This window comes from Pongo pygmaeus, chromosome 10 (genome assembly GCF_028885625.2).
Source record: "Pongo pygmaeus isolate AG05252 chromosome 10, NHGRI_mPonPyg2-v2.0_pri, whole genome shotgun sequence".
NCBI lineage: Eukaryota > Metazoa > Chordata > Mammalia > Primates > Hominidae > Pongo > Pongo pygmaeus.
Genome location: NC_072383.2, coordinates 100,259,834 through 100,285,669, shown reverse-complemented (window position 1 = coordinate 100,285,669; position 25,836 = coordinate 100,259,834). Strand labels below are relative to the sequence as shown.

General features: G+C 40.7%; 1 protein-coding gene and 1 non-coding gene across 2 annotated transcripts in view; both read left to right on the top strand.

The window, feature by feature from the left end:
* GNPTAB (N-acetylglucosamine-1-phosphate transferase subunits alpha and beta) overlaps nt 1–25,836 on the top strand; it is an 84,513-nt gene that overhangs the window by 44,076 nt on the left and 14,601 nt on the right. Inside the window, exons 6-16 of the mRNA XM_054445767.2 lie at nt 4,138–4,202; nt 4,473–4,607; nt 13,499–13,660; nt 14,070–14,249; nt 14,460–14,630; nt 16,484–16,607; nt 18,359–18,562; nt 19,352–20,451; nt 22,871–23,070; nt 23,288–23,507; nt 24,492–24,605. Coding sequence (XP_054301742.1) covers nt 4,138–4,202; nt 4,473–4,607; nt 13,499–13,660; nt 14,070–14,249; nt 14,460–14,630; nt 16,484–16,607; nt 18,359–18,562; nt 19,352–20,451; nt 22,871–23,070; nt 23,288–23,507; nt 24,492–24,605 — 2,675 coding nt within the window. The remainder of the gene's footprint in view (nt 1–4,137; nt 4,203–4,472; nt 4,608–13,498; nt 13,661–14,069; nt 14,250–14,459; nt 14,631–16,483; nt 16,608–18,358; nt 18,563–19,351; nt 20,452–22,870; nt 23,071–23,287; nt 23,508–24,491; nt 24,606–25,836) is intronic.
* Nucleotides 19,145–19,248, top strand: LOC129011004 (U6 spliceosomal RNA). Its single transcript, XR_008493150.1, has one exon. It is a non-coding gene; the product is annotated as a U6 spliceosomal RNA (small nuclear RNA).

The window sequence follows — 25,836 nt, the reverse complement described above, 5'->3', positions numbered from 1 at the left end:
TTGGAACCATCTTTGACTCCTTCTTACTTTTTACATCTATAACTAATAATTAACTTCATCCTATGACTTGTTTTTTTTTTTTCACATGATTCATGATTCTTAGGTTCTTACCTTACTTATTTCCTCCACACCAGACTTATTCCCTCACACAGACTCCAGTAATAAGACTCCTGCTCTGTCTATGTAAAGTCCATCTCAGTCTGTCTGACACACAGGTCTCAAATAAATCTGAAAACACTGATTTTATGGGTTCACTGCCTTTATGAAAAGAATAATATAGCAGTGTGTGTTTGCTTTTCACATGGATACAAACTTCTCTTCCTGGTGTTTGGGATTCAGCTTTAATTGCCTTGATTTTGTCAGTTGATCCCCACATCCCTGCCCTCCCTGCATCACATTGCAGCTGTCAGTGTCTTCACACATGTGGTGCTAGGCCTTGTGTCCCACTCCCTGTCCCCTTCCCCTTCCCTCTCAGTACATCTCCTGCTTCGTCCAGCCCCACTTCAAGTCATCTCTCCTTCATGAAGCTCCTGGACTAATATATTCACAATGGTTTTATTTTTACTTTTCTGTATTTCTGTAATACTTACAATCTAACTCATAACTTAGGTTTTGATTGCACAGGAGTTTATGGTTTTTCTCATGGAATTTTTTTATTGAACAGAAAACTTACCACTCACCAGTTTATATCCTGATCAGTGTCTTACAGTGCTCGCTCCCTGATACTTAACAAGTTATTTTTAGTTTGAGGTTGGGTGTGGTGGCTCACGCCTATAATCCCAGCACTTTGGGAGGCCAAGGTGGGCAGATTGCTTGAGCTCAGGAGTTCAAAACCAGACTTGGTAACATGGCAAAACCCTGTCTCTACAAAAAAAACAAAAATTAGTCTGGCATGATGGCATGCACCTGTAATCCCAGCTACTTGGGAGGCTGAGATGGGAGGATTGCTTGAGCCTGGGAGGTTGAGGCTGCAGTGAGCTGAGATTGCACCACTGATCTCCAGCCTGGGCAAGAGTGAGACCCTGTCTGAAAAAAAAAAGTTATTTTTAGTATGAAAGGAAATGTTAACCTTTCCAAGTATAAGTGTCTGCCCCTTCACTCTATGGATCCTGAACTGATTTGTACCTCAGCACTCACATATTCGAACTGCAGCCTGGAGCTGGGTCTACTCAGCGAAGTAGTTTTTCCAGTCAAGCTTATACTTTTTGATTTACAGCAAACAAATTTCCTCCAGTGGCAATTCATTTTACCTCTAGACTAAACTGACTTTTAAAAGGAACCACAAACTTCTTCCTTATAACTTTCTCACATAGGTTAAAGTTGTGCCTCCTATGGTCACACAGAACTCATGTAATCCCTCTCCCTTGGGACATTTTATTTTCCTTTCTTTGGCTGTCTCTCAGGGACTTGTCAGTGTCCCACTTTGCTCTTCTCAGATTACTTTTAAAATGTGTCAGTGGGAAGTGAACATTCTATTTTAGTGTGGTTCCGTCTTGGCAGGGAGAGCAGGACTGTCCGTTTAACGAGTGCTTTATTAAGTGCCTGCTGTGTGCCAGGTACTGTTCCCTGTACTGAAGATACAGCAGGGAACAGATGGGCAAAAATCTCTACCCTTACCTTGAGTTTACGTCTTGGTGGAGGGAGTCAGAGAGTCAGACGGTAAACACGATAAATAAGTAGATTACATAGTTTGTAGAAGATAATGCTGTGGAAAAAAACCAAGCAGGGGCAGCAGCAGAGGAAGTGTTGGCCAGGGCAGGGGGTTGCAATTCTAATTTGGATGGTAGGGACATTACTCACTCAGAAGGTGACTTTTGAGTGGAAATGTGAAGAAGGTGAGGTAGCCAGCAATGCGAATATCTGGGGAAAGAGTGATCTGGGTAAGTAGAATAGCCATTGCAAAGGCCCTGAGGCAGGAGTGTATCTGGCATGTTTGAAGAAAAGCAAGGAGGCCAGTGTGGCTGGAATGGAGTGAACAAGACAGAGGCAGGCAGTAGATGAACCTGAAGAAGTAAGCAGGGGACCAAATAGTGCAGGCCCTGGTAACCATAACAAGGATCTGGCTTTAACTTGGAGTAGGATGAGGAATCACCAGAGGGTTTTGAGTAGAAATGTAATGTGATCTGACTTACATTCCAGGCGATCAATCTGGCTTCTTTGGTGGAAATAGACTGAGGAGGGGCAAAAGTTGTGATAATTCAGACAAGAGGGAAGATTGCTTAGACCAGGGAGGTACAGTGAAGATAAGAAGTGGTTGGATTCTGGACATTTTGAAGGTCAACCCAACAGGGTTTCCTAATGACTCGGTGTTGGAGAACATCATCACCTTTTTTATTCGATGTACTTTACTTCTGTTTAAAAGCACAAAAATGTGATGGAAATTCAGTGTGGCCACAGCACATTGTTGACTCATACTGAACTCACTGTTGAGTAAAACTTATCTTTAAAAAAAAAACAAAAAAAAAACTTATATGCTCTAATGCTCAAATACCTATTTTAGTGTATGCTTGTATAGTTGGTTTTGATACCAAGTTATAAAGGTTTTACTTCATAGGAGATTTTATTTTGCCAGATTTGACTCTTTGCTCCAAATAGTCACAAATTTGGGAATCCATGGTCTCTTATCCAGGACAATAGCTTCTTTGCCATCTTCATGTGAATCTACACATTTCACAAGCATGCCTTCTGTAACTTCCAAAACATTGATAGAGGGTTCAGCAAGACAGGACCTATGACTAATCTCCTAAACCTCCCTCTAGGTTGATTGCAGCTTTGTTACCTACACCTGTTTGGTAGAATTGGTTAAGTTCTAGCCCACCTGAGCATCGAGCCTGTACATCTTTGTTATATCCATGAAGATGACATGAGATGCCCTTAGCTACTTTGCTGAGACTACAAATACATATACCAGGTCTGTTAGGTAGAATTCATCATATCAATGGAAAGAGAGAGAAAAAAGTTTATCTGATAAAGTTGTAATGAACTCATACTCTTAACAGCCAGTGCTTCCTTTAAAGATAAACAGTGTATTATGAAGGCTTTCTTTTCTCAGTGCTCACCAACTATATTGTTTTGTTTCAGTTTTTGAGACCAGGCCTCACTGTGTCACCCAGGCTAGAGTGCAGTGGCATGATCATGGCTCACCACAGCCCCAACTCCGGGGCTCAGATGATCCTCCCATCTCAGCCTCCCAAGTAGCTGGGACTATAGGTGCACACCACCACACTCGGCTAGTTTTTGTGTTTTTTGTTTGTTTGTTTTTTGTAGAGACAGGGTTTTGCCATGTTGCCCAGGCTGATCTAGAACTTCTGGGCTCAAGTGATACTCCTGCCTCAGCCTCCCAAAGTGCTGGGATTACAGGCATGAGCTACTGTGCCCTGTAAATATAGTACACTTGAGACTCATGCCCAGGATTGACATCTCATCTCATCAGGCTGTAATTTGGAGAACCTGCCTTCTTTGTTTATCTCGAAGATCAGAATTGGAGCTTTCTGACCTCTCTTCTGTTTTCCACAATCCCTGAATGTCAGCAGCGAGTTTGTTGACTTGTCCCCATCACTAACTCTCTCCCAGTTGGGCTGTGTCACACCCAATCCCTACCGCGACTTATGATGCTCCATTCAGCAGCACCCAATGAATTGGGGATTCATTATGAGAAAACTGTGCCTCTTAAGGAACCACAAGATCCATAGTAGCCCCCTGCTGTTAACATACATGCCACTGCCTGGCGTTCAAGGGCCCCCTTTGGTTACCCTTGTTTCCTAGTACTCACCACTCCCAAATATTTTACTCTAGTCAAACAATTCTTTTTTTTTCCCCGTCTTTGCACATACATCTGTGATTTCTGTCATCCTATCATTTCCTTCTTCGCATTCTAGCTTAAATTTGACAGCTCCCATGAAGCATTCCCTTTATGTCAATCACCTTTGGTATTGTGAAATTTAACATTTCAATGTACACCGATTTACATTGTTCCCCTTTTGTTGAATGGGCTAATTTTGTCTCCTTCAGCTTCCTTTTTTTGACCATATATTATGCTGCTTTAATAGCTCTCAGAATGTTTTCACAGTGTTCTGCCAGACACCATAGTTAAGTATTCATTAAAAATGTGCTTGTTTATTGTATTCTTGGTTGTAGTTGAAGATGCCCACTCTGGACTGCTTAAAGGAAACAGCAGACAGACAGTATGGAGGGGCTACTTGGTATGTTATTTTAAATTTAGTTGCATTTTTACAATAGACTAGAATAAAAATATGAATAATAAAGCTGTTTTTCTTTGAGAATCTTTTTAATGTTTATTTTTTATCTAAGGGTAGCTTACTAATATTAATGACTATTGATTCAAGTAATCCTAAAAATCATATTTTGAAGCTTGTGTTGTGATGCAATAGATCTTTACCAGTTTTCTCAGCTGTAGGTTTTCACCAGCCTCATGATGTAGAAAATGAGTTATGTTTTTCCCCTTATTTTAGACAACAGATAAAGAAGTCCCTGGATTAGTGCTAATGCAAGATTTGGCTTTCCTGAGTGGATTTCCACCAACATTCAAGGAAACAAATCAACTAAAAACAAAATTGCCAGAAAATCTTTCCTCTAAAGTCAAACTGGTAAGAACATAGAAAACAGAGCAATTAGCCTGGCACATTCTCATTTAATGTGTGATTCTTTTCTGTGGTCCATTTTTTCCCCAAAGTTTAGCTGATAAACATAAGAAGCAAAGAGGGATTCTGTTCTGCCAGAAGAGTCTCACTCCTTACTTTTAATTTGGGCAAAAATCTAAGAGTCTTATTTGGTTTGCTTGTTTCCTGGATAGAGCAGGATTCATTTGTTTAACAGATGAACTCCTACAATGTCTTAGGTGACATTACAGCTGCTGGGGATGCAGCAGTGGACAAAACAGACAAAGGCCCGGATGGAACTTAGGGTGTGAACAGTGGAAGCATGGGAGGAGGAGATAAGGGGAAGTCATAAATGTCATCAGTGCACACAGCCTGTTGTTTACCCAAAGCTTTCACTCATAAAGGTAGTGTGCTTCAGATACATGGAACATTTGCTAATGAGAACCATTCATTAGTAGCTAATTGAGGGACAAATCTATTTAAAATTTATACTTATTAGCTCTTCAGGCTTGACCATTGATGCCACTTGTTAAGGTGGACTCTGGAGGCTGGCCTGGGACATGCCTTTTCCTTAACATGTATTGTTTTCAGATCCTTTATCTGATTGACTTAGGACATAGTCCATGTGGGTGTTCTCTCTATTTAACCTTACGTCAAGATGCCTGCTATTCTGTCAGAAGTGTTTCAGGTTGTAAATCGTGAATGTCCCATCTCTTAGAGTAGAGAGCATAAAGTCCTTGTCTCAGAATTTGTGAGGCTCTAGTTTTCCTGATTTTATAAAGAAATGTTCTTTGAGTTCTGCCACTGGGTTTAGCTTACCTGATTCTTACTTCCTCCTGTTGTATGTCATTTAACAATTTTGAGGGGGAAAGGATGAAGTTGGAGTAGTGGTGGGGGAGCTGTGATTAGAGGTGACTAGAGAGCAGTTTTTACTTAGTTCCTGTCTTAACCATGTTTTTATATGCACCCCCCCAACCAAATTCCTTTTAACTTGTTTCTCCCTACCCCAGACCAAGTGTTTTACTGTTTTATGATACATTGTATTATCCTTGTAATACAATGGTAATGTGAATAACCACTTACGAATTTTTTACTTTTTTCATATTTTTCTTCATAACTTTTTTTTTTTTTTTGAGAGAGTCTTGCTCCGTCACCCAGGCTGGAGTGCAGTGGTGCGATCTGGGCACACTGCAACCTCTGCCTCCCAGGTTCAAATGATTCTCCTGCTTCAGCCTCCAAATAGCTGGGATTACAGGCGTCCGCCACCATGCCTGGCTAATTCTTGTATTTTAAACAGAGAGGGGGTTTCGCCATGTTGACCAGGCTGGTCTCCAACTCCTGACCTCAGGTGATCCCCTCACCTCGGCCTCCCAAAGTGCTGGGATTACAGGCCTGAGCCACTGCTCCTTGCCCTTCATGACTTTCTTTATTGTACTTTGAAATACTGTAAAGCCTGGCTATATTTGAGTTGAATTTGTTCTTAACTGCAGTTATTTTAGAATAGATAATACATCTGTCCTTCCTCTGAGTTATTTTTAGTACGATTTGGACAGATAAAACCATAGGTTAACTTTCATTTCAGCCAATGTTTATTTGACTTCTTGGCTTCCTGATTATTAGTTCTAGAATTATAGACACATGTATATCTGTACTTTTGACCACCAGTTCAACTTGCTTATGTAGATAGAATGGCATTCTTGATTCTATTTATATAATTTCAGTATAATAAATGCTGAAAAGAAAGAATGTTCATTCCACTTCTCCACACTCCACTCTGTTTGAATATCCCACATCACTTGGCCTGCTGCAGCTGCCCACCAGTGCGGACTGCTCTCATGCGTCTACTGGCGGATGGGTGTGTGCTGCCAGAAAATGCCAGTCCCAAGTCATGGTTGACACTTCAGCAAACTATTTTTGGGTGGCATGTGTGGTATAAGCAGGTCGAGGTGGGGTGGGGTAGCAACTTGAATTGAACAAGGAAAACCAGTAGGCTCCAGGTGTGGTGAGACTCCTTTCCACAGATCACTCTCCCAGTCGGAGATTTATTTGGATTTTCAGAGGTGTCTTTGTGGAGGCCAACACCTCTCAGAGCATCAAGCTAATCACACATAATGTTCTTTGAAGGTTGTTTTCGTAATTCCAACACCTGTGATCAACTTCAGGGACTAGGACTTAGGATTTTTTAGAGACTAGAGAGAAAATGAGAAAGAGGAAGAACAGAAGCAGTGTCAGCATTTGAGTCCAGGCCTCGAGTGACTTGCTTTCCTTAGGCTCTGCTTCCTGATTACATTATGAGTACTCTGAGAATGAAGTTTCCTATCACTGCATTCCCAACCAAACAAAACACCTTTTGTGTGTATGATGAGCTCCAAATAAGAGTTTATGCAGAGTGCCATGAGAACATCTGGGCTTTAGGTGTACTTGGGGTCAAGGCAGGCTTTGCATAATAGAAGCGTTTTAGCTGGGCCCTAAACAGAGCAGCCATTCTCCCAGCAGAGAAGGGAGCAGAAGAGACCATTCTATATAGAGGGAACGGCCTGAGCAAAAGGGCTGGAGGCCTGAACGTAAATGGTGTTTTCAGGGAACCAAGGCGATGGTTTCTAGCACAGGCAGGGATTTTGGTGAGGATGAGATTGTAAAGACAGGTTGAGGCCAGGTTGAGAAACGTCTCTGTTAAGAAGCCTAGATTTTTTCCTGAAGGCCGGGGGAGGACAGTCTGATCTGCTTCTAAGGAACATAACAGGGAAAGGTGTGGTAGGAAAACCAGTTCAGCTGCTGCTGCCATAGCCCAGTAAGATGTTCCCATGCAACAAGTTCCTTGGTAGTGTGATGCCAACGATGGAAATGGTTTCAGAAGCATCTGAGAGAAACACTCAACATCACTTGGTGACTTACAAGCTATTCAGGAGGAGGAAGGGGAGAATGAAAGGGGAGGTGGACCTTTCTGGTGAAGATGGAAGTGATGGAATTAACCACACTCAGAGCTTCAGTGGCAGAAGCAAGTGTCTTTTGGAAGGAGACCCAGAGCTCAGTTTCGGATGTGTTGCATTAGGGGTGTACGTGGCATGTCAGAGGAGAGGGCTATTAGGCATTGGACTTCAAGACTTGAACCGTTGAACCACTTTGCCCTCCCAGGTTCCCCCAGGAGGCCTTTGCTGTGGCCTGTGGCCCCGGAGCCACCTAGGGCTCAGCTCAGCTCTGCCCCACAGATTCTCACTAGGCCACGGGTGTCTCAGGACAGGTACTGCCCTATTCACCTTTTTACCCTTAGTGATTACTTGGCACTTAGGGGGCTGCTTAAGGAATGAGCCATATGCAGCAGTATCTTGGGATATATAGGGAAACCTTTTCAGCAGTATGATTATTCATAGGAGTCACTCTAGGCACAGAAATATGTCTTTGTACATTGTTGTATATACACAACAACTAGGCCTTTGTCATCCTGTTTAGAACAAAACCTGAAGTTTTTTGTTTTTGTTTTTTTTTTCCTGAGGCAGGAGTGTGGGACTTGAAAATAGTTTCATTTGTAAGGTAATGGATTTGAATTCATAAAATCTTTTGACTGTAGTCTTATAAATCAGTCTTTTCTATAAGAGGCTTTCTAATTTGAGATACCTTGAGGTGGGTCCCTTAATGATCTGATTAATTACTCTCTAATTTATCTGTATAATTTTTGTGTATGACGGACACAGAATTCACCTTTTGATAAATCAGATCATCAGTCCTTATTTTCAGATCCCTCTAAATCATTTTGTATCCATAGAACATTTTCATTCATGGTGGGTTTTTGCATTTATTTTTTGATTTTTGCTTTTGTTCACTTCTTTTTAAAACATATTTTAGAGCAAGTGGGAAATCTTCCCAAAGCTGTCAAGTGAATTCTCATGCTAGGTTTCCTTCAATTATAGTAGTTGCTGAGTGAGTGTGCAAAACGTGGAGGAGATGTAGACCCTGCCCTCAAGCACTTATAGTCACATTTTGGAAGCAGCGTGTGTGTATAGAGTTGGCAGTTGGAAACAGGAAAGGTCTGTGTGGGTCAGAGACATGGGGGATGTTTTCAAAGAGAAAGAGGCTGCACTGAGTTCTTGAAGACTGAACAGGTGGTTTGTGCAGGCAGGGTGGGAACAGCATATTGTCCTGCATGGACTCTACCCCCCTCAAAGCTCTGGTCAGGGCCTAAGGTCACAGTAAATTGTCATAATTTTGTACTAATGCCCTTTCTTTTAGATAATTCTCTGAAACCACCATGTGCACTTGTTCTTTTAAAGCATGGTACCTTTTTCTTTTTTTGTTTTATTTCTAAAATAAAAAAGCTTCAATAGATGAAACAACCAACTCCGAAACTGATTAAGTTTTAGAAAACCGCCAGGACATATTAAGATCTAGTAGCGGCCGGGCACAGTGGCTCACGCCTGTAATCCCAGCACTTTGAGAGGCCGAGGCGGGCAGATCATGAGGTCAGGAAATTGAGACCATCCTGGCCAACATGGTGAAACTCCATCTCTACTAAAAATACAAAAATTAGCTGGGTGTGGTGGTGCGTGCCTGTAATCCCAGCTACTCGGGAGGCAAGGCACGAGAATCGCTTGAACCCAGGAGGCAGAGGTTGCAGCGAGCCGAGATGGTGTCACTGCACTCCAGCCTGGCGACCGAGTGAGACTCTGTCTCAAAAAAAAAAAAAAAGATCTAATAGCTTTGAATTGTTGAATCACTTAAAGGCACTAATTTGGTTTTCAGTTGGTGTTAGCAGACATGTGGGGTTTTTTTCCTAACAGATGTTTAATTTTAAATCAAATGAATCCAAAATGAAAGTAGATTACACCTTCTGAATTTGTAAGCACTTTAAAGTTGTTGGGAATATAACTTCTAATAGGAAAGCCTTTGTTATTTTGGATTTGCATGTTCTTCTACACCAAGTTGTCTCCACCTTTGCACCATTGACAGTTTAGACCTGTTGCCTCTATCCTTAGGGGACTGTCCTATGCATTGTAGGATGTTTAGCAGCATCCCAGGTCTCTGTCCTCCAGGAGTATTTGCAGATATGTGATTGTTTAGACAACTTGACGCAGCCTTTCTTTTTGGCATTGAAAAATGACCAGTTTGATATCATGATTTTTAACTAAGGCTTATCTTAAAATACAACTATTTTGTCTGCCTCAAAAGGATACTTTCTCTTTTGCACTCATTATTTTTGCTTGACTTAAAAACATGCATTCAAACTTACCTGTATTTGTTGGCTACTATTGTTTTTAAAGCCAATTTTTAAATATAGGCTACAGTGCTGAGAACAGTAGAACGAACTGTTTAATATTCTCACAATAAGCAATATTTTAAAGTAGTTTTATGTATTTTATATTAATATACTCTAATCTTGCCTTGATAATCATTTACAGAATTTAAAAGCGAAGATTATTTACACTGCTTTTTCAATTCTTATATCTTGTGACTTGGTCAGTTATACTGAATTATACTGAATTTAATACTCCTGGGATTGTTTTGTCATCCCTGTCCTATGTTATACAGTGTACAAAATGTAAAATGTTAGATTTGCTTCCATTATATACATACATATGTTCATATTGTATCTAGAAGTTTAACCGTGAAGTATTAAGCACTTGAAATCCGGTTTCCATATCTGTCATGCCATTGAAATTGGTCTCCATTGACCTACTAATTACACATTCCACTTAATTTTGTTTCTTGTCCCTTAATTTTGATGCTTGTTGTCTTTAGAAATATACCAGAATTAACATTTTTTTTTCTGAATTAACATTTTTTTTTCTCTTGGGTTCTACAACACTGCTTCTCCTGACCATCATCTATATTGTCTTTCCTCGACTCCAATTGATCCACCAGTTGCTCAGTCGTTGTAGCCTACCCAGGCCCTGGCCTCAACCACCATTTAGTTCTCCCTCTGTCTGTCTTCCCTAGCCTCATACTCCTACAAGTACTAGGTGTATCAGTCATGTTATTCTAGATGATGATGCTAGGACAAACATTCTGGAATCTCAATGGCTAAAAACAACAAAGCTTTATTTCTTAGTCATGCTACCTGTTGTTCACTGTGGGTCTATAGGGAGTGGGTATAGAAGTTGTTCCCTTTTGCAGAAACTTATAATTTATGTAAACTTAAAATTTAAAGTAAGATGCCATATATGGAGGCAGTTGCCCACAATTGCCCAAGTCACGAACTCCAGCCTTAGGCACAAACTACAACTGCTGTTCCCACTACCTTCTCTCTTCTGACAAAAGTAATGATGATGTCCAGGATTTGGGTGCCACCTAGTGGCTGTCAGAGGGTACTTCCCCACCCTTTTTACAGTGGCAGAAAATCTTTCTCATACATATAAATATTACCTTAACCTCATTAATTTTCATCTCTTTCCGAATTATTGTATAGTTACTATAGAAAAACCTCTTCTTGCTCTTTTATGAATATATAATTAGAAACCAACCCTAGGCACTAAAAAGAATAGTTTTAGTGATATACCTTCTTATCAAAGAGCCAACACAAGTTATGAAATTAAACTAGACACACCCCTTCTTCGAGGTTATGCCAAGCCAGCGCCTGGGCCTGAAACTGGCCTGCAGCCCCTCACCTTTGCCCACTGCCTTCCTACCCTGGACCTTCGCAAAGTGAATGAGCTTCGGGACTTCGTGAAAATGTATAAGCAGGATCCGAGCATTCTGCACACCGAGGAAATGTGCTTCCTGAGGGAGCAGGTGGAGAGCATGGGGGGTGAAGTACCACGTGCTACTCAGAAAGCTATTATAAATCAGAAGAAAATATCAAGGAATTAAAAACAGATAGTAAGAAGGTGGAGGAAAACATAAGCACAGACGAACTATCAAGTGAGGAAAGTGATCTAGAAATTGATAACGAAGCTGTGATTGAAACAGACACTGATGCCCCTCAAGAAATGGGAGATGGAGGTCAGGCCCGGTGGCTCACGCCTGTAATCCCAGCACTTTGGGAGGCCGAGGCGGGCAGATTGTATGTCAGGAGACCAGCCTGGCCAACGTGATGAAATCCTGCCTCTACTAAAAATACAAAAAAATTAGCTGGGCATGGTGGTGCTTGCCTGTAATCCCAGCTATTTGGGAGGCTGAGGCAGGACCCGGGAGATGGAGGTTGCAGTGAGCCAAGATCACATCACTGCACTCCAGCCTGGGCGACAGTCAGACTCCGTCTCAAAAAATAGAAATAAAAATAAGTAAATAAATAAATTATTCTAGAATAGTGACTTTTTCTCTCCAGGGAGCCCTCAGAAATGCTTTGGGGTGCTGTGAGAGGGAGGAAAGGGACAGGAGAGGCCAGAGGGTGGACAGGGACCCAGGCAGATTACTAATCCCCCCGTGTGGCCTGCCTCCCAACACCTGGCACATATGCCGAGGCAAGATAGTGACTCAGTGAGAACCAACTTAGTGAGTGCTAAATATGTGCCAGGCACTCACTAAGTAAAAGAGGTAAAAGAAAGTGATGAGTCAGGAAGACGGTTACATGCATCTGCAGGTGCTCACACATGCACCTGCACCTAATCTGTGAGAAGAGTTAATGGCCTACATAATAAGGGGAAAAGATATAAATGAAATTTCTAACTCTCACCTCTAGTGTTTTGGACTACATACGCTCAGGAAACTGCTTAGAAAATCAGCTAAGAATAGTCGTGCAGCAAATAGACGAGCTCAGAATAAGCTCATAATAATTTGTGTTTGCTTCTGTTTTATAGATTGAGAAAGAAGACCATAAGCTCTTTTAGAAGCACTAGTTCAGCAGAAGGATTTTACTGTCCTACATTTGTGGTTTTCAGGCCTCTCCTCTTTTCCTGAGCGATGAAAGCCTCTTCATAGGAAGTTGTGTGATACAGAGTCAGAACAGAAAACAGATAAAGAGTTGTGTGGACTTTGGTAGGGGTGGCAAAGCCTGTTTGTAGAACTTGATGTTTGTGATGTTCGCTCTTAGATTTATGATTGCCCCAAAAGCTTTGCCCCAAAAGGTAGTTTTCCCATGGAAGCACTTCAGGCAGTCCTGCCGAAGATGCTCCTCCCAGGCATGTGGCACAAAAGCTGTTCAGATACCCCACTAGCAGATGTGCTTGTCACCAATTCCAGCAAGGTTAATTACATTGCAGGTTTTTTGCCCAATATAAGCAGATTGGTAATATTCTAGAAGAAAAGTCACAGAACTGTTGGCCAGCAGGCATACTTGCAAAGAAGTCAAAAATCATTTGAGCCAACATTGAAAAATTGGGGAGATTTCATACAACAGTTGGGGATTCTTGCCTCTCAGGAGATCTGGCAGCACTTGGTGCCATTGAGTGGTTGCAGCTTTCAGATGGCTCTGAGGTGTCCAGTTTGCCACTGCCTTTACCACTCCTTCTTGTTTTTAGATGCCTGTTTTGTTAACATTCATTTGGGAAATGCATCTGGTCTGTGTAGGTCTTTTTGTTGTGTTTTGATATTGTCTTACCATTTCAAGATTAAAGATCAGGCCGGTTGCAGTGGCTCACGCCTGTAATCCCAGCACTTTGGGAAGCCAAGGAAGGTGGGTCACCTGAGGTCAGGAGTTGCAGACCAGCCTGGCCAACATGGCAAAACCCTGTCTCTACTAAAAATACAAAAATTCGCTGGGCATGGTGATGCAGTCCTATAGTCCCAGCTACTCGGGAGGCTGAGGCAGGAGAATCGCTTGAACCCAGGAGGCGGAGGTTGAGGTGAGCCGAGATCGCGCCACTGCACTGCAGCCTGGCGACAGAGTGAGACTCTGCCTCAAAAAAAAAAAAAAAAAAAGGAAAGATTAAAGAGCAGACTGAGAATTTAAAGGTGCCTCATCCTTGAGATTCAGTCTTTTCACGTGTAATCCTCTTGTTATTTGATAGTTGCAGTTGTATTCAGAGGCCAGTGTAGCACTTCTAAAACTGAATAACCCCAAGGATTTTCAAGAATTGAATAAGCAAACTAAGAAGAACATGACCATTGATGGAAAAGAACTGACCATAAGTCCTGCATATTTATTATGGGATCTGAGCGCCATCAGCCAGGTAAGGGATGCACAGAAGCTTTTACAGCCCAAATCAAGGGTTAAGATGTTAAAAATGTGTAAGTTACTACATTAGAAGAGGGAAGGGGACTTACAGAGAGGTAGTTGATTGGAATTTTTCTAATTTTCCAGTCACTGCCATTGGTTTGGTATTAACTGAAGTGACCTAGAATCAGATCCAAGAACCTTCTTTATAAAGTGTGTTAGAGAAATGCTGTCTCTTTGAATTTTGGGTTTAAAAATGTATATACTGGATCTTTTGCATTTTTTGTAATGTTTAAAATTAGGACTCCATCTTTAAAAGTCTGCTAGAGCACCTTGAGAGCAGACGGGCAGAAGGAAAGGACAAAGAGGAGGAGGTATGACTTAAGGGGTATTTCACATCTTCATATGCCAAGTGTTTTTCTCAGTCTAAGCAGGATGAAGACATCTCTGCTAGTCGTTTTGAAGATAACGAAGAACTGAGGTACTCATTGCGATCTATCGAGAGGCATGCACCATGGGTTCGGAATATTTTCATTGTCACCAATGGGCAGATTCCATCCTGGCTGAACCTTGACAATCCTCGAGTGACAATAGTAACACACCAGGTACAGGACTTTCTAAAAATTATGAGACTGTGATTTCTAATTCTGCTCTTTTAGTGTGGTACAGGGATTTCCATAATTTCATTCTCTTTACCCTTCTACCTCCATTTCTGCCTTTCTTTAGCTCTTCATTGCCTTCCCTTCCTTCCTTTCAAAAACTAAACCAAACCCAAACAGCTCTCATTCACTTTCTTTTTTTGTTTTTGTTAAAAGGATGTTTTTCGAAATTTGAGCCACTTGCCTACCTTTAGTTCACCTGCTATTGAAAGTCACATTCATCGCATCGAAGGGCTGTCCCAGAAGTTTATTTACCTAAATGATGATGTCATGTTTGGGAAGGATGTCTGGCCAGATGATTTTTACAGTCACTCCAAAGGCCAGAAGGTGAGTGCCTAAGAGGAGGGGGGATGTCTAGCATGGAAGTCACTTAGCAAATCAGAAAATCAGTGCACATACTACTGTAGTCAAATATCAAACAGGCCAGACATGGTGGCTCACACCTGTAATCCCAGTACTTTGGAAGGTGGAGGTGGGTGGATCACTTGACCCTAGGAGTTTGAGACCAGCTTGGGAAGCATAGTGAGACCCCTGTCTTTACAAAAAGTAAAACAATTATCTGGGCCCAGTGGAATACTCATGTAGTCCCAGCTACTTGGGTGTCGGGGGGCCATGGGGGCAGTAGGGGGTCACTGGCCAAGATGGGAAGATTGCTTTAGCCTGAATGTTGAGGCTGCAGTGAGCTGTGATTGTGCCACTGCACCCCAGCTTGGGTGACAGAGTGAGAACCTGATCTTGAAAAATAAAATATATATGAGATCAAATAATCATTTTTGAGTGCTAAGCTCAAAAGTCAACAATTAAGAAGTAAAAACACTACAATTAGAAATTTGCTTTCCTACATTCTTAGACACCCAGGACCCACACTTTTTCCCAACCATCTAAATGTTCTACTACGATAGCAGAAAAAGCAAAATCACTGTGAAACAGAAAATCATGGTTAGAATGTCAGCAAAATGGCCAAAATAGAAGGTTAACTCAAGTTAGTGCTCAAAGCTGTAGATGAAGTTCCATTTAAGGCAGCCTGTTGCACTCTAACTTTGTTGAGAGGTAGGATGGAGAAGTGGTTAAGAGTGCAGACTTGGGGGCCAACACCTCGGGATGACCTTGGGCTCTACCTCTGTGTTTTCTGTCTGCATAGTGAGGAAAGTAAAAATACCCTTGTAGCATTGTTAGAAGGGTTCAGTGATAAGTTAGAGACTTATCACCATAAACATGTAAGTCATAAAACTCTGCAACTGTAAGTGCTAATAACACAAAACTACTTTGTCCGTTGTTGTTTATGTTACCCAACCAGGCCCATTCTCCTGTTCCGCTATTGACTTGTCTCCTCTGTGTCAGATTGTAGGGCTCAAAGTTGAGCTTGTGGCTTAACAAGGGGACAAATGAGATCAATGACTGTGCGGTGCTTTTCCTGCTGACAGGTGTGCCTTGGTGCTGAGGAGTGTGAGCATAGGAGGCTTAAATCAGATAGGATAGGGAAGAAAGCCCATCCGAATTGACATGTACGGTGAAGAACAAGTAAGAGTTAGTTTAGGTGAAAAAAGACATTCCAATTAGAATATGCAAAGGCACAGAGATTTTTAAAGAGGAGTGTATTTTTTTCAATGATTTCAAATTTAAAAAGTAACCATGTACCCCATCACTCATTCTGAGAGCAGGTGAATGCACAGCTCAGAATGCTGTGCCAATTAATTTATCACAGGGCCTTAAGCCTGAAGATAGAGGATATTGTCTCTCAGCCTTGAGACAAGATTATGCACAAATACACTAATGAGCTACTGATAGTTGTTACAGAAAAGCAGTGACTGTGCATACTTCCCACCAGCTTTGACATGCTTTGGTACTTGCAGTCAAGTCTGGCATGGTGCTACTTTATTTCATAGTAGATTATCAAAGCATGTTGTGAGAGACTAATCCATGAGTTGAATCCTTGTCTGCTTTCCTTGAGTAATGGAAAAAAGTAAATATGCTTAGTCAGAACGGTCGACGCAGCGGGATCTAAACAATGACTATAGGTACAGGCAAACTTAAAGCACTTGTGAGTGTGAACACTCAGCCCTTTGAAAATTTTAATCTTTCTAGAGACTTAATTTCTTTTTATAAAGGGAATCTTAACTCAAGAATAAAACGTATCAGAAGCCAGAAGTCATTTTATTTTCTCTTTGGTTTTATTGTAGGTTTATTTGACATGGCCTGTGCCAAACTGTGCCGAGGGCTGCCCAGGTTCCTGGATTAAAGATGGCTATTGTGACAAGGCTTGTAATAATTCAGCCTGCGATTGGGATGGTGGGGATTGCTCTGGTAAGGATGTGTTAAACTGTAATTCGTTCATTTTTATGGAATATTTTCTTCTTAATCATTATTGAACATGTGCTATAGACTTAACCAAACATTCTTTATGTATTAATAGAGAATCAGTAATGCTGGGCATGGTGGTTCATGCTTATAATCCAGTGCTTTGCAAAGCTGAGCTGGGAGGATTGCTTGAGGCCAGGAGTTCAAGACCAGCCTGGGCAACATAGTAAGACCCCATCTCTATCAAAAAAAAAATTAGCCAAGTGTGGTGGTGCACACCTGTAGTCCTAGCTACTTGGGAGGCTAAGGCAGGAGGATCATTTGAGCCTAGGAGTTAGAGGCTGCTGTGAGCTGTGATTGCACCATTGTACTCTAACCTGGGCGGCAGAGTGACAGCCTCTCTCAAAACAAACAAACAAACAAAATCAGTAATCAATGGACTTTTTGGAGGTGGTAATTAGTGCTCCCATGTGGCCCAGTTTATTCATTGTTGAGGGCACCGAACAAGAGAAAATACACTTGAAAATGTCTTCTTATTTAAAATATGAAAATCTGGAATACACTTAGTTATATAAATCCAAGAGCAAGAATCACTCTAACTGGTTCTTACAGGAGCTCACTGCTGGTAGCTTTCAGCAGCAGACTGTGATAGGTCACAGAATTACTAAAGAGTTGCAAAAGAAATAAGTATTTTCTGTCCTCAGCAGCTCTTCCCTCTCCCTCACATAGTTATATTTTGACTTGTTGATAATAGCAGTTTGTTACATTTACTTACTACCTTTCAATTTATAAAGCATTAAATTTATAGAGCATTATTCATTATAGTCACTTGAATTTTGTTTGTTACCTGAGAGAAAGTATGTACACAAATGTTATCATCCCCATTTCCATATGAAGAAACGGATTTGGAAATGTTTGAATATTGGAGAAAACAAAGCTTCAAGTTGTATTTCAGTCAGATATGTCAGATGCGCTTTAGCTGCGGAGAGAGAATACAGATGTGCAAAATAGATCTGTGTAGACCAGAGAAGTCAGTCTCTACTGGAACATTAGCATTTGATAACAAGGGGTATCAAACATGATACCCACGTTTGGACATGTTTTTGGCAGTTCTGATAGTCACAGTCTTTGGAATAATCTCTTCTTGTTTTCGTGCTCCTCCATTTCTGTCAGCACGTGTCTCTTGAGCAAATGTAAGGCCTGTACTTGTAGGTTGCACATCTACAAAATGCCAGGGCCTGTTCATCACGCTTCTGTCAAGTGACTCCCTTTTCAGTTTATTTTCTTCTTAAGGTATATGAGATCTTCTACTAAAGAATGAGGCGAACCTTTTCTGACTAAAACTTACACATCAACCTTGAAAACATTAATATGAAATAAGGCACTGTCTTTTTCGTTTTTTGTTTGTTTTTTGAGACGGAGTTTCACTCTTGTTGCCCAGGCTGGAGTACAGTGATGTAATCTTGGCTCAGTGCAACCTCCGCCTCCCAGGTTCAAGCAATTCTCCTGCCTCAGCCTCCCAAGTAGTTGGGATTACAGGCGCCCACCACTACGCCCAGCTAATTTTTGTGTTTTTAGCAGAGATGGGATTTTACCATGTTGGCCAGGCTAGTCTCAAACTCCTGATCTCAGGTGATCCAGCCTCCTCTGCCTCTCAAAGTGTTGAGATTGCAGGCGTGAGCCACCGCGCCCAGTCCGGAACTGTCTTTCAAAATTATAGTTACAGCAAGAATCCCTCTTCTTCCTCCACTCTACAGGTAACAGTGGAGGGAGTCGCTATATTGCAGGAGGTGGAGGTGCTGGGAGTATTGGAGTTGGACAGCCCTGGCAGTTTGGTGGAGGAATAAACAGTGTCTCTTACTGTAATCAGGGATGTGCGAATTCCTGGCTCGCTGATAAGTTCTGTGACCAAGCGTGCAATGTCTTGTCCTGTGGGTTTGATGCTGGCGACTGTGGGCAAGGTATGTTTACTGCCAAACAAATAAGAATGGGAGGATAAAAAAATCCTTGACAGGTAGAGAGAGTTTTGAATGGCTTTTGTTATTTAAAATAATGATTCTCTGTGTATCCCTTTACCAGCCTTGCATTCAAACTAGTTATAAAAGTAAGAGAACAACATAAATCACTAAAGAGGATCTTTTCCTGTTATTGTTGTAGTCTGGTGTTTTGTTTTGTTTTGTTTTGTTTGGACCAAGCAGATTTACCTTAGCTGAAAATATGTGGTGAAGTTTTAATTTGGAAACAAAAAAGGATATCAGTAATTCATTAAATAAAGATGGTTCAAATACTGGATTTTGTTGATAGCGTATTAATGGAGTTTGTTTTGGCAGAAAGTTTTTTTCAAATGGATAAAAAGATGGAAATTGATTATTGTAATTTATTGTTAAGAACCATGCTATATCTCTATAGTGAGTCAGGATCACTATTTCACGGTAATTATTGTGACTGCCTCAGATAGTGAAATGAGCCCTATACCAGTAACTGTTGTATTAGGATATCTGATTATTTTGAAATTAAAGTCACTCTTAGAAAGTGAAAACTCAGTGCTTGCTTCAGCAGCACATATACTAAAATTAGAACAGTTTAGGCATTAGCATGGCCCCTGCACAAGGATGACATGCAAATTCATGATGCATTCCCTATTATTTTTTTTAAAAGAAAGTGAAAACTCAGACTCAAAGAATTAAAGGAAAACAGAGGAAAAATGCCTAGTTAAAAAAAAATAATAATGTTTCTGTTTTTTCCTCTAGATCATTTTCATGAATTGTATAAAGTGATCCTTCTCCCAAACCAGACTCACTATATTATTCCAAAAGGTGAATGCCTGCCTTATTTCAGCTTTGCAGAAATAGCCAAAAGAGGAGTTGAAGGTGCCTATAGTGACAATCCAATAATTCGACATGCTTCTATTGCCAACAAGTGGAAAACCATCCACCTCATAATGCACAGCGGAATGAATGCCACCACAATACATTTTAATCTCACGTTTCAAAATACAAATGATGAAGAGTTCAAAATGCAGATAACAGTGGAGGTGGACACAAGGGAGGGACCAAAACTGAATTCTACGGCCCAGAGGGGTTACGAAAATTTAGTTAGTCCCATAACACTTCTTCCAGAGGCGGAAATCCTTTTTGAGGATATTCCCAAAGAAAAACGCTTCCCGAAGTTTAAGAGACATGATGTTAACTCAACAAGGAGAGCCCAGGAAGAGGTGAAAATTCCCCTGGTAAATATTTCACTCCTTCCAAAAGACGCCCAGTTGAGTCTCAATACCTTGGATTTGCAACTGGAACATGGAGACATCACTTTGAAAGGATACAATTTGTCCAAGTCAGCCTTGCTGAGATCATTTCTGATGAACTCACAGCATGCTAAAATAAAAAATCAAGCTATAATAACAGATGAAACAAATGACAGTTTGGTGGCTCCACAGGAAAAACAGGTTCATAAAAGCATCTTGCCAAACAGCTTAGGAGTGTCTGAAAGATTGCAGAGGTTGACTTTTCCTGCAGTGAGTGTAAAAGTGAATGGTCATGACCAGGATCAGAATCCACCCCTGGACTTGGAGACCACAGCAAGATTTAGATTGGAAACTCACACCCAAAAAACAGTAGGCGGAAATGTGACAAAAGAAAAGCCCTCATCTCTGATTGTTGCACTGGAAAGCCAGATGACAAAAGAAAAAATCACAGGGAAAGAAAAAGAGAATAACAGAATGGAGGAAAATGCTGAAAATCACGTAGGCGTTACTGAAGTGTTACTTGGAAGAAAGCTGCAGCATTACACAGATAGTTACTTGGGCTTTTTGCCATGGGAGAAAAAAAAGTATTTCCAAGATCTTCTTGACGTAAGTAACATCCAGCCTCATTCTTTCTCATGCTCAGGAAGAGTAAATAATTTCATGATAATGTCATTGTGGCTACCGTTTATTCAGCACTTCCCTGTGCCAGCCATGGAACTAAATGCTTTTTTTAAGTGGTTTCATTTAATTTACCCAATAACCTAATAATAAAAAATGTCATATGAAGGTATTTATTATTGCTATCCCCATTTTGTAGTTTAGGAAACAGCCCAAATGTGAATGAGTAAGGGATTTAGCCAGGGGCGTACTTTGAGGAAGGAGAGTGGGAAGTGGCATGTTGTCTTGTCTTGACATTTCAGATATGGTATTTTTCCAGCTTTACTGATGGAAAATCCCTGAAGTTCAATTAAGTTCATTCGCTTCCCCAACATTATAACAGCAAATCAGTGTGAGCCAAGTCTCAAAGTTGGACTGCTCGTCGCCCTGTACCATGGCTTCACTGTGCTGTGGTGTCATCTGTACCTCTCCTCAGTGCTCTCATGGTGCTAACCACTGGGGAATGCAAGATGACGGGAACATAGCCACTGCTCATGGAAACTCAGGGACCAGTAGAGAAGACAAATTTGTGGGGAGATAACTGTAGCAAAGAGATGTGTCTGTGTTGAGATACGGGCAAGAAGTTCAGAGGGAGGACTCCTTAGCTCTGCCTAGAAGTACTAGGGAAGGCATACAGGAGGAACTGCCCTGTGGACTGACCTTCGAAGGGGTGGGAGTTGACAGACCAAGAAAAAAAGTCATACAGTCTGGGCTGAATAGTGAAGGCACACAGCCACGAGTGGGTGTTAGGCTGGGAGAAAAGAGAGTGAAGGAGGAACTATGTCCTCACCATTTTAGGAAGTATCTTGTGCCTTGCACATGAGGCATTTACAGATTGTCTAGTGAAGGACTGCAGTGTTCTTGACGATGTTTATTTCCTCAGTTTCCCCCATTTCCTTTCCTTTCCTTTTTTTTTTTTTTTGAGATGGAGTTCGCTCTTTTTCCCAAGCTAGAGTGCAATGGCGTGATCTCGGCTCACTGCAGTCTTTGCCTCCCAGGTTCAAGAGATTCTCCTGTCTCAGCCTCCTGAGTGGCTGGGATTACAGGCACGTGCCAGCATGCCTGGCCAATTTTTTGTATTTTTAGTGGAGACGGGGTTTCACCATGTTAGCCAGGCTGGTCTTGACCTCCTGACTTAAGGTGATCTGCCTGCCTCGGCCTCCCAAAGTGCTGGGATTACAGGCGTGAGCCACCGTGCCTGGCCTCTTTCCTTTTTTTTTTTTTTTTTAATTTACAAAAGCATTATAGGCTAGTAGTAAAAATTGCAAGCAATTCAAAAATATACAGTAAATAAAGGAAAGTTCTTCCTTCTTCAGTCTCCCTCCTGGAGATAATTGCTGTTAATAGTTTGATGGGTATTCTTCCAGTATTTTTCTATAGCTATGAAAACATACCTATATGTATGTATAGTTATATATATAGAAATATATGTATAGTGTAAATTTACATATATTTCCCTGCAGTTGCCTTTTGATGTAGTAGTATGTGGGCAAATGCTGTTATTTATTTATTTATTTATTTATACCCATGCCAGTGCCATTATTCTTTTTAATAGCTGCAGGTTAGTTATTTCCAATGTTTTGTGATTACAAATAGTGTTGCAGTGAATACTCTCATACATATATCTTACATTTCAGTGAGTTTCAGTTCTGCAGGTAGAATTAGCTTAGCAGGAATAAACTTTAAATATGTCTTTCTGAAATGTTGCACCACTTCATATTTCCACAAACAGTATACAACAGTGCTTGTTTCACTGCAGTCTAACCAACACCAGTTAATATCAGTCTCCTTACATTTTTATTTTTATCAGTTTGCGAAGCAAAAATATTTCTGTAAAGTGTTTGAATGCTTTGCCAATTTTCTTTGCCTATTTAGTTCTGCCACTGACTGGTTTTGATTTTATAATATTAAAACTATTACAAGATGAAACCAAATTTGTTTCTAGTCCTTGTGCTTAAAACTCAAGGACTTGCACATTTGATATCACCTGCAGAAATAGCTTGATATTGAAAGTACTATCAAATGTATATGTAAATAAATTTTCTAAATGTTGCATTGAATTGGCTTTGAAATCTCACAGTCAGTGACCAGTCCTTGAAGAATACCCTCCATATGTGACTGTTGTTATGTAGATCTCCATTGTACAGCTGTTGTTCTCAAACCAATATGGGTGATACTTGCACTGAAATCCAGTTGAGTCCTGCTAAGTCCAGTTTAGATCCTTAAAGTGACCTGTTAACGTGTATTTCATTTGCTCCTAATGAAGAGTTCGTGACTAGTTATTACCACATTATATAAAATGTCTTGTAACAAAGTACACTTGTGCACTAAACTTAATGCTGAGTTACATGTAGAATTCTTTTTTCAGGAAGAAGAGTCATTGAAGACACAATTGGCATACTTCACTGATAGCAAAAATACTGGGAGGCAACTAAAAGATACATTTGCAGATTCCCTCAGATATGTAAATAAAATTCTAAATAGCAAGTTTGGATTCACATCGCGGAAAGTCCCCGCTCACATGCCTCACATGATTGACCGGATTGTTATGCAAGAACTGCAAGATATGTAAGTCTTGCTCGTGTTTGAGTTGTTTGCTTGTGTTCAGAACTAAGGCTACTTGAAATGTGCATATTTACCATGCTAAATTTATGGCTCTAATATTTGATGACTAATATGTTAAAGGTATTATCTAAGTGGGAAAGAAAAAAGTCCATCTCTGCAAATGTTAGATACGGTACATACTTTGAATATCCAGAGTTTGTAATATGTTATATTTGGACAGGTTCCCTGAAGAATTTGACAAGACGTCATTTCACAAAGTGCGCCATTCTGAGGATATGCAGTTTGCCTTCTCTTATTTTTATTATCTCATGAGTGCAGTGCAGCCACTGAATATATCTCAAGTCTTTGATGAAGTTGATACAGACCAATCTGGTGTCTTGTCTGACAGAGAAATCCGAACACTGGCTACCAGAATTCACGAACTGCCATTAAGTTTGCAGGTGTCGTATTGTCTTATCCTAAACTTTTTGATGTTTTAAATGAGAATATTAATTCTGGTCAGGTGCAGTGGCTCACACCTGTAATCCCAGCACTTTGGGAGGCCGAGGCAGCTGAGCTCAGGAGTTCGAGACCAACCTGGGCAACATGATGAAACCCCGTCTCTCTAAAAATACAAAAAATTAGCCGGATGTGGCGGCGTGTGCCTGTCATTCCAGCTACTTGGGAGGCTGAGACAGGAGAATCGCTTCAACCCGGGAGGTGGAAGTTGCAGTGAGCCAAGATTGTGCCACTGCACTCCAGCCTGGGCAACAGAGTGAGACTCTGTCTCAAAAAAAAAAAAAAAAAAGAAAATTTTAATTCTGACCATGTCTCTTTTTCCCCTACATATTTTAATTTATTGCAAGTAAAAATAATTCTTAATATTTACTATGGGTATTCATAGCTAGTCTGTTTTAGTGCTAGAATTATAACCAAATTTGAGGTTCGTATTTTATGAAATTAATTTTTGCAGGTTTTCAGTAGGGATTGATCTTGTATTGTCTGGAAAAGAACCAGACCATACCTACATATTAGATTCTTGTGGTATATTCATTCTAGGACTTCAGGTGTGGCTAGCTGGAGATCTCAGCCAGGCCCCTCCTTCATGGCATCCTCTAGTCCCAGGAGTAGGAAACTCACTAATGGAGGTACCCAGATGAATCTAGCTGCAGGGCATGATTTCTCCTGAGCCCTGGACCACCTTGTGTAAATGGGTATCTCAGAGGCCAGAATGTTCTTTGAGATGAAGATGAAATGTTTGTGTTGGCATTGTCTCATTCTGCTCTTCTTAGAGTGCCTTTATCTTAAGAATCATATAGTCAGACTCTCTTTGAAGATAGCATTTAAACCATTTTTGGAAGCTTTCACTTAATTTTTATTTTTAAAACCACAGTCATTACTTACAATACGCATGACAGGTTTATCATCTTCTTTTTCTTTGTTAGGATTTGACAGGTCTGGAACACATGCTAATAAATTGCTCAAAAATGCTTCCTGCTGATATCACTCAGCTAAATAATATTCCACCAACTCAGGAATCCTACTATGATCCCAACCTGGTAAGTGGAATGGGTTACTTTTATGTACGACAGAAAGTACGTCCTTATCAAGTGTTACTTACAGCATTTCTGTATAGCACTTCAGAACTAGAAGCAGGCTCTATTTTAGATGTCTTTGTTGCAAAATAGTAGCACAGGTAATCTGAATCATTCATAGCTTGCTTTGGAATCTTACTGTTCACTCTATAGATGGGTAATTTGGATTTGTTGCTTATATTCCATAAGAGGATGTCCTGTTTACTAAGGGTGACAAAAAATAGCCCCAGAGTATTCTCATTGGCTAGAGAGAACAATCCTGAGGTTTAACAATCAAGGAAATATTCATCACATGGAATGTCATCGTTCATCAAAGCTGAATTGCTTTAATGCTGGCACTTACTCCATTTTACCAGTAGGGGCAGTGGGTGATTAACACACGACTGCATTGGAATGTCATTTGGCTGAAATAATTGAAAGAGTGTAGGTTATAAGAGACATTTTAGTTTCAGAGAAGTTATAATGTGAAGAAAATCATAGAATTGATGAAATGAATATAATACAGCCATTAATCTGCTATTTTCTGTTAATTTTTTACTGATAAATGGAAAAATTCCTTTTTTTTTTTTTTTAGCTTTATTTTCAGGTCTCTTTTTCACAAAGTAATCTTTTTTTTTTTTGAGATGGAGTCTCGCTCTTTCGCCCAGGCCAGAGTGCAGTGGCGCTATCTTGGCTCACTGCAAGCTCTGCCTCCTGGGTTCACGCCATTCTCCTGCCTCAGCCTCCCGAGTAGCTGGGACTACAGGCGCCCACCACCATGCCCAGCTAATTTTTTGTATTTTTAGTAGAGACGGGGTTTCACCGTGTTAGCCAGGATGGTCTCGATCTCCTGACCTCATGATCCGCCCGCCTTGGCCTCCCAAAGTGCTGGGATTACAGGCGTGAGCCACTGCGCCCAGCGAAAAATTCTTATATAATAAAATTAGGTGGGGAAAATAACGGGTACTACCATATAGACAGTAGGAGTTGAACTATAAAAATCCTCTAAGTACATATACAACACACATACCCCAAAAGACAACAGAAATGACAGTAGGTTAAATCACAGGTAGTTTTTAATATCCTTTTTGTACACTAGAGTTTTTCATATTTTCTACAATGAGTAGATTCTGCTTTCATAATCAGAATGAAGTGGTATTTTTAAAAAATTACTATCTTGCAAATCTTCAAGCCATGTATAAATAATGACTGCAGA